This window comes from Lissotriton vulgaris, chromosome 2_1, assembly GCF_964263255.1.
Source record: "Lissotriton vulgaris chromosome 2_1, aLisVul1.2, whole genome shotgun sequence".
NCBI classification, from domain to species: Eukaryota; Metazoa; Chordata; class Amphibia; order Caudata; family Salamandridae; genus Lissotriton; species Lissotriton vulgaris.
In genome coordinates this window covers 2,006,626,754-2,006,641,399 of record NC_141687.1, presented here as the reverse complement: position 1 = coordinate 2,006,641,399, position 14,646 = coordinate 2,006,626,754, and the positions used below count along the sequence as shown (strand labels likewise).

General features: G+C 44.9%; 1 protein-coding gene across 1 annotated transcript in view; it reads right to left on the bottom strand.

Annotated features, from left to right (window-relative positions):
* Window positions 1-14,646, bottom strand: part of LOC147733640 (lamin-B3-like) — a 315,941-nt gene that overhangs the window by 190,227 nt on the left and 111,068 nt on the right. The window contains exons 2-4 of the mRNA XM_086958230.1: window positions 10,882-11,038; window positions 8,912-9,037; window positions 44-214 (exon numbers count right to left, since the gene is read on the bottom strand). Of these exons, the coding sequence (XP_086814356.1) occupies window positions 44-214; window positions 8,912-9,037; window positions 10,882-11,038 (454 nt within the window). The remainder of the gene's footprint in view (window positions 1-43; window positions 215-8,911; window positions 9,038-10,881; window positions 11,039-14,646) is intronic.

Here is a 14,646-nt window from a genome sequence, read left to right as displayed (position 1 = left end):
AGAGTTTTACAAGGGTTGTAAACATATCAGTACTTTAACTCACCTTGGCACTGAATGTTCGTTCTAGCTCCTCCTTGTAATCTTGGATTTGCTCCTCGTGATCTCTTCTGAGCTGTTGCATAGCTTCTGCAAGTTTATTTTCAAATTCAACCCGGCGACCTGAATCTATTTCGACTATCTTGGTCTCATGGCGCTTTTTGGTTTCACCGAGTTCCTTTAACAAATAAACATAAGGGCTTAGTTTAATCTGAACATACTTTTGTGCCAAATATGCAGCAAATGCCATAGTTGAAGACCCAACTCTAGAATCAGAAGTTTCATAAATGGAGGATGCAATGCTTTTAAACTGGATAAAAAAAGTTGTGATTGAAAGGATGGGACACTGTTAGCTTGCTCAGCTGCAACAACAAGATGTAGATACAAGTACATTAGTAAAATCATTAGAGCATACCTCAATCTCGGATCAGTGCGCCACCCCCCAATGCCACGAGTCGCTCTTTGCTTACACTGGGACTGCCAGTCCTCTAGTGCCTTGTGAAACTCTGTTGCACTGTATTTTGGTGTTATTTTGAGTTCTCCTTACTACAGTCTTATTCGGTTTACTGTTTTGAACCACTCTATTCGCATCTGCTGCAGTTTTCTTTCCCGGTCTGTGCCTCCTGCTGCCAGCTTGCCCCTCCCAACTCCCAGGACTACTTATGGAGACTGCAGCATGATGTCGGAAAGACAAAAGCATGCCTGTCTGTCTGTCTGTGCCTGGACCGAGCACAGCGTCAGAACCCCGGTCCCTACCGCTAACTGAAGATACACTGCTGCCAAGCTCAAAGCCCTCGACCCAGGACTCAGACAACAACTGCTGTCACAACCCACTCTAATTCATGGCTAGTCCTTTACACCTGGCAACAGTCTCTTCTCCTGCAGCACCAAAGCTGCAGCAGGCACCGAGATCACCACCACGACAACCTCCACCACCCAAGACTATCTACACAGCCTCCTGCCCAAAGCACAATCTCTCTCCAAACACGTCACAGAAATCTGGGATACCATCAGCTCCCTCACCCCCATAATTACTCCATTTTCCTCACTGAGACCTGGCTGAACACCACTTTCATGCCAGACATCACCACAGCCAAGCATGAAAGGCTACAACATCACAGACCAAGACTGCATCAGCAAGAACAGATGTGGAATTGTCAAAATTCACCAGTCCACTGCACCACCACCGCAGACGTCACACGAATTATGGAACACCTCAACTTCTGAATCGGAGCCGACTGCAAAATGACCATCAGAGGCACCCTCACCCACAAACCCCCAGGACCAAGCCCCAGCTTCTAAAATGTCATTCCAGACTTAATCTTTCACCTAGATGACCCCAACGGTACCAATACCACCAACCTCCTCGAACACGTTAGTAACATTAGTTTCATCCAAAAGGTCAGCAAACCCACCCACATTGCAGGACACACCTAACCAGATCTTTTTGACCAGCGACAGAATCAAGTACAGCAATGTCACCGAGCTAATCTAAACTGACCACGCCATTGTCCATTTCCCCATCTCTGGATTTCCCAACACCACCCCCAAACCACACAGCACGTCACACCACAGCTGGAACAAGATCTCACAGAGCCAATGGGCTGAAGCCCTCAACATTTCCAGTCCTCACACCACAACCCACTTCAAACAGGCAGTCAAGAACTTCTTTGCCTGGAAGACAGATAGTGCCAACCTAGTCGCCCCCTGCAAACTCACCAAGTCCAAAAAATCCTCTGAGCAAGCCTGTTGGTAAATGACTGATCTAAGAACCTCAAAGCAAACGGCCCGAAAGGAAATGGTGCACCAGCATGGAGTCCGCGGACCAAATTACTTCCAAAATGGTCCTCAACTATTACCATAAATTCAATGAAAAGATTAAAAGAATTGCTCTAGCTGATCGCATCTAAGCAAGATCCAACCACAGCAAGGCACTCTTCAACATGGTCAGACTTCTCCAGGCAATCAGCCATCAAAAACCAAAGAAACCCCCAATAAACTCAAGTACTACCTCTCTGCTCCCTTTCCCTACCCAAGTCCTCAAGAAGGCCATTAACTGCCAACTCATGAAACACCTGGAGAACGACGTTCTTTTGGACAGCTCCCAATCTGGATTATACATCAAACCACAGCACAAAAACTGGCAGCCACCGATTACATCAGACCCTCCGCAACAAAGGAAAAACTGTACCCCTGATCCTCCTTGACCTCTCAGCAGGGTTCGACACAGTTTCACACCACACACCTGATCAAAAGGCGGCACAAAATCAGAATCTGAGGAACCTTATAACATCTGCGACATCCCTCATGGTTTGTCCCTCAGCACCAGCCTAGTTAAGACTACATGGCTCCTTTGGTCAACGATTTAAGATGGAATGGACAAAACCTAATATCCTACGTCAATGATACCCAGCTGATTCTCTCACTATTAGAAGACCCTACCGCCAATCATGATGAACATCGCAGACCGGATCAGAAACAACTGCCTACAAAACACAGACAAGAATGAAGTGCTGATCTTCGGAAACACCTTCCCATGGTACAATGCCCATTGGCCTCCCCAAGTTAGGACCCTCACCAACTCAGATGGCACATGCCCGCAACCTTGGCATCATCTCGGACAGTAAGCTTACCATGAGAAAGAAGAACACAGACTCGTGCAACTGCTGCCTCACCCTCTGCATGCTCTGCAAGATTTCCAAGTGGCTCCCCATCGACACTAGGTGCATAATCACTCAAGTCACCAGCAGACTTGACTACGGCAATGCACTGTAGGCACCTAAAGAGTACCTAAAGAGACTGTATGCAATGCAAAACTCAGCAGCCACGCTCATCCTAGGCCTCCCCAAGCATCCCCCCCTCCCCTCGAAGCTCCACTGACTCCCCATTCAGAAGAGATGACAGTTCCAGATGCTGATCCAAGTCTTCAAAACCCTCCACAACCAAGGACCAATGTACATCAACCACCAACTAAATTCCCACCTTCTCTCCAGACACCTGCGCTCCGACTTGCTCTTCCTCATCTAAACCCCCTGCATCCTTCACAACAGTGGAGGACACTCCTTCCCCCACCTCACTGTGAAGTCTTGGGGCGACCTCCCACTTCACCCACAGACCTCATCCTCCTTGGTGGAATTCAGAAAAGGACTCCAGACCTGGTTATTTGAATGAGCCCCAGCAACAGTATTCAGCGGCTGAATACCCTCATAGGTGAAAAGCCATGCCTTATCAATAGAAATTGGATTGGAGCATAAAGAACGCCGTATTTGATCATAATTGACCCTTTACTTTTGGTAAAGAAGTTATTTTGACATCAATACAACACTATGGTATGGTTAATATTCATTTATAAACACACTTATTAGAAAGACGTGGAAAACATCCAAGAAATCTGCATGCAAATATCACAGATCGAATAGCTGATAAAACAAGTTGCATACAAGACAGTAAACTGAAAGGAATAGGTTTGTCACAGTGCAAGTATTGTGTCTTCATTATAGATAGTTCCATAAGGTAAAGTTACTCTCCAATTAATGCCCTGGTGAGTGAGTGTCCAGGATTATCTTAGCCTGCTTTTTGATCTGTAGTTAAGACCTGCTCTGGTTCTATGAAGCCTAATAAGACCATAAACTTAAGAGAGGCTGGTGTGGGTCTAGACCAAGGTTAAAGAGCACAGACTTTAAACTAATCTGCCCACCCCCAGGACGCCCAGTAGACATCGGGGGAGGGAACAAAAGGAATTCATTTATCTGGCACTGGGCTGCCGGAAGGGGAGGCAGACCAGACTAAATTACACACCAGGAATTTCTTCTATCATTTATGGGTGGGGGTATGATGGGAGCCCTGCATAGGCGTCAGGCTACACCCTTCCACACTGGTTGCCCACACAGCCTTTTTGGCACCCCCCCAGGTCACAAACCGAGTACTTTATCACTGATCAGACAACCTAGAGGGTTAAAGAGCACCACAGGTCCACACCTAATCGGCATCCAGCGGTTTAAAGTTCACAAGAACACCAGAAATGTGGTGTACCATTTTCGTTGGGTAGTGTGGGAATGCTGTTGTCTGCCTGTTATGAAGTCACAGAAATATGAGGTTATTGAATTGGTTCCATCCATACTTTCAAAAATATAGGGCCTTCAGAGTGTTGGGATTGGAATGTCACTGGCATAGTGTTCTGCCCAACTCCGTATATCTGCTATCCTGGATTTTAATTTTTCACCAAACGTCACACTAATCTAGAGTGTGCTCAGAGACCGAGGCCTATCTTTTAACATAAATGAGGCCTTGGACCTCGGAGGGCAAACCAAGCATGCCCCACTTTACTGACATTGGGCTACTGTCCCTCTCATTGATTTAGCACAAACAGTGGTTTGTGAATCCATAGTTGTGACCAGACCCTTTATATGGGACTTCAAGTTCAGAGTGGAACCTACTGGCACACTCCTGTATAATTCCATTTCTGTGCGGTTAACTAGATTCTAGCGCTCACATCCAGAGCGTATTGTGTGTGTGCGCGCGCGCATGTGGTGCATGCGGCCTATATTGTGCATGCATTCTGTGCATGAGTGATCCAGCGTTCTGGAGGCCAGAAGGGTTCATTTTGGATGCCACTGGCCTGGTCTTGTGCACTAATGGAGGTAAGGTGGTATTCCAAGACAGAGGGCGTGTGTTGACATTTCTGAAGCTGGAGGGAGGAGCCCGAGCCACTGAAGCAGGGACAGAAGAGAAGGCTTCTTTAGAAGTTCAATTTAGCCTTTTGTCAATACAAGCTGCTGATTAGTAGTCCTGTAGCATTGCCATTTAGTACATGATGAGTGTGAAAGGTGATACTGCAGCGTCTGTTGTTAAGGGGGACTTTAAGGGTGACCTAAGAAAACTAAAGATAACTGGCCTTTTGTCTTTCCCCTGATCACGTTTTAGTGGGACAAATTTCAGTTAGGTGCAGAAAGCTCGCAACTCTTTGTACCTTGTGGCTCTTTTTCGGGGGGGGGGGGGGGGGGAGGAGGGTCCAGGATGGAGACAACTCTACTGTGAGGAGTATCACCCTACACATATGCTCTGTCTGGAGAGTAGCCTGGAGAAGACACTTGAAAGGAAAACCCTCTTAACGAGTTCTAGATGTGTAGATAGTGGATCCACACCTGCTTCTTCTTTTCACTGTATAAAGGGGAGACCCACTAAACCACTTGTTCCAGTTCAGAGGCTATGACCAATGAAGGGAGTGCTAAGCAGAGTACTCCGAGGACTGCTGTACAGCCAGGCCTGTTGCCTGAGTTTAGAAGTGCCCATCAGAAGACGCGCGACTGCAGCTCATCCCTTGCTACTGTGACATAGAGACTGGTTTGGTCACACCACAATTAGGTGCCCCAAAGTCAGAGTAAGAGCCTACCACCAAAAAGCCAGTAGATGTACGGCACGGACAAGATTCACCTCATGGAGCCACCGCAACCTCAGGTTACTTGAATCTGAAACCTGAAGTGGCTCAGACTCCGGCTCCCGCTGCTGCATCACTACAGCAAGAGGCGGCAGAGTCCAAATCGAAGCATGTATTCTCTCCGAGAAGCTGGACAGAGATTGCTTTTGAACTGTGATAATCTGAGCACACGGGGGTTAATCTGCACCTCAGACAATATTAAAGCGACCATGGAAGTTCCTACTATCAGGGAGGCACAGCCTGGAACAAAGGAAGTGAGAAACCAGCAGGAGAGGAATAGGACAGGTGGATAAAGGTGTGATTCGCCCAGCACCTAGTTCACTACATTGTGCTTGTTCATTATTACTTGTGTAGCATTTGCGTTTGGTATGTAATCAAGTACTTTTCTTTTTTGAATTAAATCACTGGGTTGGACAATAGGTTATTGACCCAATGACTATCGGGTTCTGATCTTAGGCACCTTGCACTACCTCCCTGAGAAGCCGATGACTGATTACTATCAGTACTGCAACGTTGAGAGGCTCAGAGCGCACTGCTTTTTTTTTAACTGAAGTTTCTATGTTCACGAACTCCTCTTGGTATTGAGCGTGCAATCAAAGCGGCGCCTCTTGCCTTAGGCGTCTCATAAACAATCCAAAGTTGTGCTTCCCACTAGAAAAGTGAAAGCATTCCTTGATGCACTGCTATTGGATCTTACTGGGGACTACCCAGAGTTACTCTAAAGTTCACTCCACACAAGTTTTCAAATGTTCATTTTTTTATTTTCTCGAAAAATTCTCTCTTATACTGATTATGTTCATTGATTAAACATCTTATTTGTACATGCGTATTCTTTAGTCAGTCCAATGCATTTCGGTCGCTATGACCTTCATCTGGGACCATATGAGCTGAAACAAGGCATAACAATACTCTGTATCAGTGATAAACTTATAAAATAACAAAACAAACATTCATGCATGTTCATTATACTGATTATACAATGTTCCAAAAATGTGACCATCTGTGATAACACCCAAGTGTTTGCGTGCTCTAGTGCACTGATATGACAAGAAAAAACGCCTAAAAGGCACTCACTTTACTTCCTCTTTACACTGCTTGCATTGAACACAACACTATGTCAAAACTGGCAAGAAAAAACGAAAAAAATCATTATAGAAAGTCACTGTTTCAAAGGGTTCTGCTCCTGTCTATGTGTCATCCCATTCATATCTCCGTATTACTCACTTTATAGACGTGCAAAAACGTCTTCTCTATCCTGTTTGCTGTTCCACAAAAATATTCCGGCTTTAGCGCGATGCCGGTCCAATGGCTTGCGCTTTATCTAAACATTACAAAAGCTCTTTCTTATGCTTCGCTCTCATTGGTTGTGTGGAGTGAACTTTAGAGGAACTCTGGGTAGGCCCCAGTAGGATCCAATAGCAGTGTATCAAGGGATGCTTTCACTTTTCTAGTGGGAAGCACAACTTTGGATTGATTACTATCAGTACCACTGAGAGTAAAGTGCTGAAGGGGTTATAACGGTCTCGGGCCCATCCTATTATCGCCAGTCGGGTCCAAAGATAAATGACCTCTACCACTATGGTGGAGGCACAGGAGCCCTTGCTTCACCCCTGTGACCCCGAACAGCGTCTGACACCGTATTAGAAAAAGCTGTGGGATTGAAAATGGCACACCAGTTTTAAAAAAATATATATAGGGTGGGCCCCAGCTCAAGTGCTGCAGCCATCCTCCATAGACAGTGAGAGGAATGTAGATGGTTTCAGCAAAGGTTGACTTCATGAGGAATCTGTACAAATGACAATTGGCAGAACTCAGAAAATTCAGAATGTATTTTAAACTACAAAAATAGGAAATCTTGACTGCCGCTTAGAAAATTGCAAAATATGTGGTGAAAAGGTAGTTTTTGGTGGCTTGTTTCCCCACTCAGTTTTTATAAAGCTGGCAAGTGTGTGAAGTTCCTACCCAACCCCCCCTTCCCACAATCCCAAAAAATAAAACACATTATGAAAATGTTCTTATTCCCCTTCAAGGTTAACTTTAACCCAGAGTACTTTTATGAACCTGGAGGTAAAAGGTAGGCAAATGTTTTCTGGATATGTTCAGTGGACTGAGTTAATTTGTGCAAATTCCAAGGGAATTGCACTGAAATCAGTTTAGGCACAAATCAAGTTTAAGGCCTTGTGCTAGGCCGATAAGGCCCTGCACCAGGCTGGCCCAATCTTATCAAGAAATGTTTAAATGATATGTGCCTACTCTGACTATCTGGTCCAGCACAGCAAGATAGGTAAACATTCCCAGAATCCAAAAAGCACAATGGGATGAAGAAGTTCCCCCCCCTATTCCATTTGCAAACGGTGAAACCGAACGTCTAACCATCTACGAGCTCAGTCAAATCTTTTAAAATTTAGTAAACAACCATCCTTGGCATTTTTACACCTCTGTAGCATAGCAGCTGGCAGCGACTGAGGGTCTTCCATGTCGTTGGCTCAGTGGGCACCGTCCGCCATGTCAATGGCGTCGTCGGTCGCGTTGTCCGTCCCCTTCCCAAAGGGTAAAGTCCTTTGCTTGGGATCTTTACGGCCCATGCCGCAGGATAGTGAAGAGGCGCTACCAGAGAATGACTGGCGGAGCCTATATGCGAGCAGGGATCTGGGATCAGCCCCCGCTCACCTCTCAGCCCGGTCCGTTCAACAGGGCCCCAAATCCGGATCACAGCGCGGAGTTGCGCGGGGGCCGAGATCTTCAATTTAGGACGTCAAGGCGGCCTCCGGGACGAAGCGCTTGACTCCGGACCACATCACAGGGGCAATGGTGGGATTTCCATAACATCAGCTCTGGTTCTTCCTGGCGGAAAGGAGCAAAAGGAGAGTCCGACCGGCGGAGCGTCAAGTACAAGGAGCCATCTTGGGCACTTGCTTGGCCAGGCCCCCCTCGCGAGCTTGGTACTTCAAGTAAGAGACTCGATAATTTGAAACTCATGGAGGGTACTCACAATGGCTGCTACCATGATTATCAACTAGTAAAGTAGTTCCACTCGTGCTCACAATGGGGCTAATATCATTGGAGAAAGTTACATTACATATTTTTGTCCTCAAATCACTGATTTCTCAAAAATCTACTTCGAAACAGCTCAAACTATAATTATATAAAATCATGACAAGAGTTTAAGGTTACCGACTGTAATATCATGCATGCTGCACTTCCACTCCGGTACTTACAATTTTAAACAAGTCTCACCCACTTAAGTGCGTGGAAACAATTTTTGCAGGACTTCATTTGTAAGCATGCTCTACGTTCCAAAACGTCATAGTTTAATAATTTGTAAAGTAATGTTTGTATGGCTACTCAATAAACAATGACAATTACAAGTTCAAGTCATTAAACCTCTAGCTTAACAAAGACATCTCCACCCATACGTTCAGTGCAAGCGACTTCTACCTGGTCATGGATGGACCTCTGAAATTCCATTTGCTCTTGAAGAGTCTGCGTTTTGTTTTCGAGGTCAACTCTCCTCAGCATTTCATCATGAAGCTGCTTTGCTGTATCACGCTTTGAGCATTCAAGCTAAAGAAAATATGACAGTAAAGATAAACTGTATCCAAAACTGAAGCAATCAACAAGAAATGACAGTCCTACCTTGCAGGCGCATGAGAGAAGTCACTGTTTTACAACTAGTTCGGGGTATTGTAGAAGAATGGTGGCATTATGTTATAGAGAACTTGTGGTTCACATAGTACAAACACTGTTCATAAACCAGAAAAGGAGGGACATAGTACATGACAACTTCTATAAACATACCCGTGGTGAAACACCTTACACATGAAGACGTTTAAAGTTCGGCCCTCTGAAGCAGACTGTAAGAGAGACACTGCTCCTTCTTAGAGATGCTACTTTCGGGGGGTGGATTTCTGAGTGCTGCAGACTAGGTCTGCCAACACCTTCATTACTGCCTGGAATTGCATTTACTTCAATTAGTCAGTCTTTTTGCACAAAGAAGTAAAACACTGATAGATCTCAAAGAGCCAAACACACATTTTAGTGTGAAAGATGAATACAGGCTTGTATTCAATATTAAGAAGAAGTTATTATGCACTAACAGACCACAAACTGAGATTTAAAACGACAACTAAAGCACTTGGTAATTGAGTTATGCATCCTAGGATTCCTGCACTGAATTACAAGAGTATAATTAGTTAGATACGAGTAAGTATTTGAATAATGGCTTTGGAGGAGATAGGGTTTGCTGCTCTCTGTAATAGCCGCTATTTAACACATTAAAGTTCCCTCCTTAGGAAGCCCATCATCGCACATCACAGACAGGAGGCACCAGAGAAATATGGGAAGTTATGTGCTGTATCTGACCATGTGGAAATGAACTAATTTGCGGCCAGCCTTGGAAAACCAGGAGACGGCGACTGGGCCACACCCACAAAGGAGTGCGAGAGCAGATTAGTAGCCTTGGCAAGTTTGTGAGATAGTTTAGTCATTCCTAAAGGTTGGTGATGTAGCTGCTGAGATCCTCATCATTGTGAAATGGGCACAGGTAGGGATACGGAACGGTGAACATGGTCGCAGAAACAAGAGTGGAGCGGCATTAGTTGCTGTAGACAGTGAGCTGAGGCATTGAACACAGTTCAACTATTAGCTCAGCCCTGTACTACAGTACTTCTGTCATTCCCTGATATAAGGGTGTGGGGTGCTGAGCAAGAACCAGCATTACCGGGGCCTCACTGACACCGGTACAAATGGACTCCCCAGGAGGCTCCTCTACATGGAGCCATCATGCTCTAGTTCAATGGGAAGACTGGTGACACTCAACTTAATTGTTTTTATCTGGGAGACATTAGCGTAGGCATTAGCTATGCTCACTGTTGTAACTATTGGGCATGCTAATAACTGCAAAACTTGTAAGTCTAATATGGGGCATCCACCAATTCCCCTCATACCCCCGTCCCCCCCCACCCACACTCCTTCAACTTCACTCTACATTCCTAACTCAAACTCTCCATTTGGGAGGGAGGGGAATGGGAAATATTATGGTAGACAATGAGGGTAGGGAACCCGGTGGCAACAGGGAACTGGTAGCTGAAGGACAGGACAGTTACTGCAAATGCTGAATATTGGGGTGGTGCGCATCTTTGTCTTGCTTTTAAGTGCGTTCATTGTATAGGAGATTATTGAATCCTACAGTTTAGAGTACAAACTGTCTTGACGTGTGCCATGGGTTATCTAACATGAAATAATGATTAAAAATAAAAAAAACATATAGAGAATGGTGCAATAAAATTGAGGACGCTCAAGTTAACCCAGAAGCCCTCTTACTTTTCAGTCGATAAATTGACTTGCAAGTAAGCTACAGTTATTAGTCAACTATTATTAAGGTTATTAAAAATAAGGATGTTTCTCACAGAGGCAAGCTGGTCCTTTAAGTCATGGAACTGTCCTTCTAAACCTCGCTTTGTACCCAGTGCTGTAGCCAACTCCGCTTCTTTTGAGTTTAGGAGAGCTTCAAGTTCTCTTAAGCGACTCAGAGCGTGGTTTAAATCTGCTTCTTTTTTAGAGTTTCTGAGGAAAAATAAAAACCAATTATAAAGTTAAAAATTACTCAATTCTCATGCTGTTGTTTATGCTGCTTTAGTTGCATGTCAAAGAATTATGAAAATACTACTTGGGTAGGTTAGTGTACTGCTTGAATTAAACAACCTACAAGTATTCACACTGCTTGCAAAAAAAGCAAATTAGACTACATTAATGAATTTGGTACAGTATCATTTTTTAACTATTGACATAATTGACAACACTTACTATGGTTTCCAATAGAGAAAAACCTTACATTGCAATATAATGAACCTTTTCCGTGGGAATTGTTTTTTGAATTTTGCAAGCACATTAGGCACAATTATTTTTTTTAATTATCTTTATTATGTAGAAAAGACAGTTTCCATATTATATGTAAGAAACGGAGTTGTTGGTTGAATGGGGTGTGAGCCCTGGTCAAGCAGCAACCACAATTCTTATCTAGGTGAGGCACTAGCCAACCCTAAATTGCCATCCTGGCCCAGGGCAGTCAGGCTTAATTTAGAGGCAATGTGTAAACTATTGGTGCAACACATCAACAGTAATAAAGTGAAAACTCCAAACAAAAAGGATAGCACATCAAAATAGAAAAATGGAACGTTTAAGAACTAAAACAAGACCAAAATGACAGATCTAATTGGTAGAACCGTAGATATGCAATTTTAAAGACTTCATTGAAAATAGTGGCAAAAAGCACAAAAGGCCAACTGTGGATATCTGGTGGTGCCAGACTGGGAAGTCAGAAGTTCAGGCCGACTATGATGGAGAGCGGGCTGGCTACAGGCACCCAGTTAGGGATCCAGTTAGGTCCACTGAACAAGCAAGCCTAAATCCTGGTTTGCGGACTGTTGTGAGGATCAGCATCAAAGATGGATCACGCAGCTGAAGTGATGCATCGGTTCCAAGGTACGGCAAAGCTGTGAAGCAAGATTCTGCGTCCTTGGCGAGGATTCAGTCAACGAGTGCTTGCGATGCGAAGTGCAGGATCGAGGATCGGTCCGCAGTCGGGACGATTCATCAGTTCAGAAGAGTTGTGAGGCTGCAAGAGGAGCCCCACTGCTGTCGACTAGGTATGTGAAGCCCTGCACCCAGGAAGCGTTACACAGAGGCAGTTCTGAAGAGGCTGTGGAGGAGACGTAGGTCTTTGCGATGGGTCCAATCCACGCATCAGCAGTGATGCATTGGTTCTGCGTGAGACTGCAGTGCAGCAGAAGTGATGCATTGGTTTCGCTGGATCCACAGAGGTAGGCAAACCACCCATAGGCCCACTTTCAAGGGTCCAGGACTAAGATGGCACTACTTGGCAAGGTAGACTCACAGGTGGCAGTGTCGAGGCGCAGGGATGTTGTGAGCCGGTTATGTACCGGAGGCTTCAGATCTGGAGGCCAGGCAACCAACCCCTGGGATCACTCTGGGGTTTTGGGTTCAAGAGATGCAGCTATAGTCCTGCTCACCCAGGGAAGGGAGCAGCATGTCAGCACAACAGGGCAGCAGTCCTTCAGAACAGTAGTCCGGCAGAGTGGCAGTTCTTGTAGCAGCACCACTGACCTACCAAGCAAGGTATCCAATGGCCCAGAAGTGTACTGAAGAGTTGGTGATGCGGGTCCAACATTTATAACCAGTTGTGCCTTTAAAGGAGGGAGAAGGTTCTAGAGGCAGGCTTTTGAAGTGCACAGGTCCCCAACCGCCTTGGCTCCGGACTAACTACAAGGGGAGGCAGGATACAGCCTATACAAGTTTAAGTGGGGCGCTGCATAGCTCCTCTCCTCCCATCCTGCCAGTGATGGCCCCTCTAGGCACACCTAAGTTCCGTAAAGTGTGTGGCTGTCTAGGTGGAATACACAAAGCCCAACTCTCAAATACAGCCAGTCATGTGACCCAGAGACTGGCTGCAGGAGCCACATGTATAAGGCAGGTAAATGCAGACTCGAAGAGTGGCATTTTCGAAATTTTAATTTAAAATCCGACTTCGCCATTAAGTTAAGATTTTTCATTACAATTTCAAAAACAACAAACTTGAAATAGGTACCTGCTCCTATTTAGAAATTACAACGTATTAAAACTAATAAGCTTACTCCAATGTTATCCTATGGAAGAGGTAGGCCTATCAGTACTGAAACACAAATGTAAGAGTTTTGTTCTCTACTAGGACATGCACAACTTAAAAGTGCATGTCCTACTTTATAAAAACATTGCACATGCCCTCCATTGCTGTGTTGGACCTAACCTAGGGGTGACCTATAGGCATTAAAAAGGAAGGTTTGGTCAGACAAAAGATGCATTTTGCCAGGTTGAAATGGCAGTTTAAAACCGCACATAGGCTGCAATGTCAGGCCTCACTCATGTTTAGAGAGCTACTTAAGTGGGTGGCACAACCAGTGCTGCAGGCCCACTAGTAGCATTTAATTTATAGGGCCTGGGAACAAGTAGTACCACTTTACTAGGTTCTTATAGTACATTTAATATTCTTTTTGGGTATAAGCCAATAATACCATGTTTTAAGGCGAGAGCACAAGCCCTTTAGCACTGGTTAGCAGTGGTAAAGTGTGCAGAGTCCTAAAGCCAGCAAAAACGAAGTTAGCAAAAAAGAAGCTCTGAAGTTAAAACAGTTGGCGGAAACCACACCAAGGATGCCAGGTCTGAGATTATACAATTTAGCCCAGCATCAGCACTACAAATATATCATGTAATTCATTATGCTGTAAAAGAAGAGAACCCAAAGCAAAGGAGCAAAATCAAAAAAAGAGGCGGTTCGAAAAAAAAGACTGGAATTAAGAATGTGTACAGAGAAAAACAATGGTTACAATCTTTTAGACACCAAATTTCATAATCAAAATTCATATCATATTCACAGAATTTTAGAACCCGACTCCATCTACCATATCTACATATTTCTAAAAATGTTATACAGACCCAGTTCTTGCTGCATAAAGGCTCTCAATGCTTCACCAGTTCGAACTTTGTTAGAAATGGGGTCTCTAGTTGGCAGTGGTTTGCACCTTGTTCAAGTAGGGGCACTCACTCTAGTCAGGGTAAGGGGATTACACAAGTAGAATAACCCCAGCTTACCCCTTTGGTAGCTTGGAACGAGCAGTCGGACTAATCTCAGAGGCAATGTGTAAAACATTTGTACATACAAGACCACTGACTCATTGTCAGTGAAATTGCTCTCCCACCCTCGCAGCTCCACCATTAAGTGAGGTGCCCCTGCCCCTGCACTCTTGAGTGTTGGTGATCGAGGCCCTCCTCCACCCGCAGGTTTCCCTGCGCCTCATCCCTGGTGGTCCAGTGGTCCTCTGTCTCCTTTCTTTCTTTTTGCTCCTTCACTCGTTTTTCTCCCCTTTCTATCTTTCACCTTTCTGCACCTCTGCTCTTTTGTGCCTTATTTCTACCCATTTTCCCTTTCTCTCCCTCTGCTCCTTCACTAGTTTTCACTCGTTTTTCTACCTTTTCTATCTTTCACCTTTCTGCTCTTTTCTGCATCTCTACTCTTTTGTGGCTTATTTCTGCTTATTTTCCCTTTTTTCTTTATCCCTTCTTTCCTCCCTTTACCTTTCCCCGCCGCTGCTGCCCCCGCGACCCCTTCCCCCCCCCCC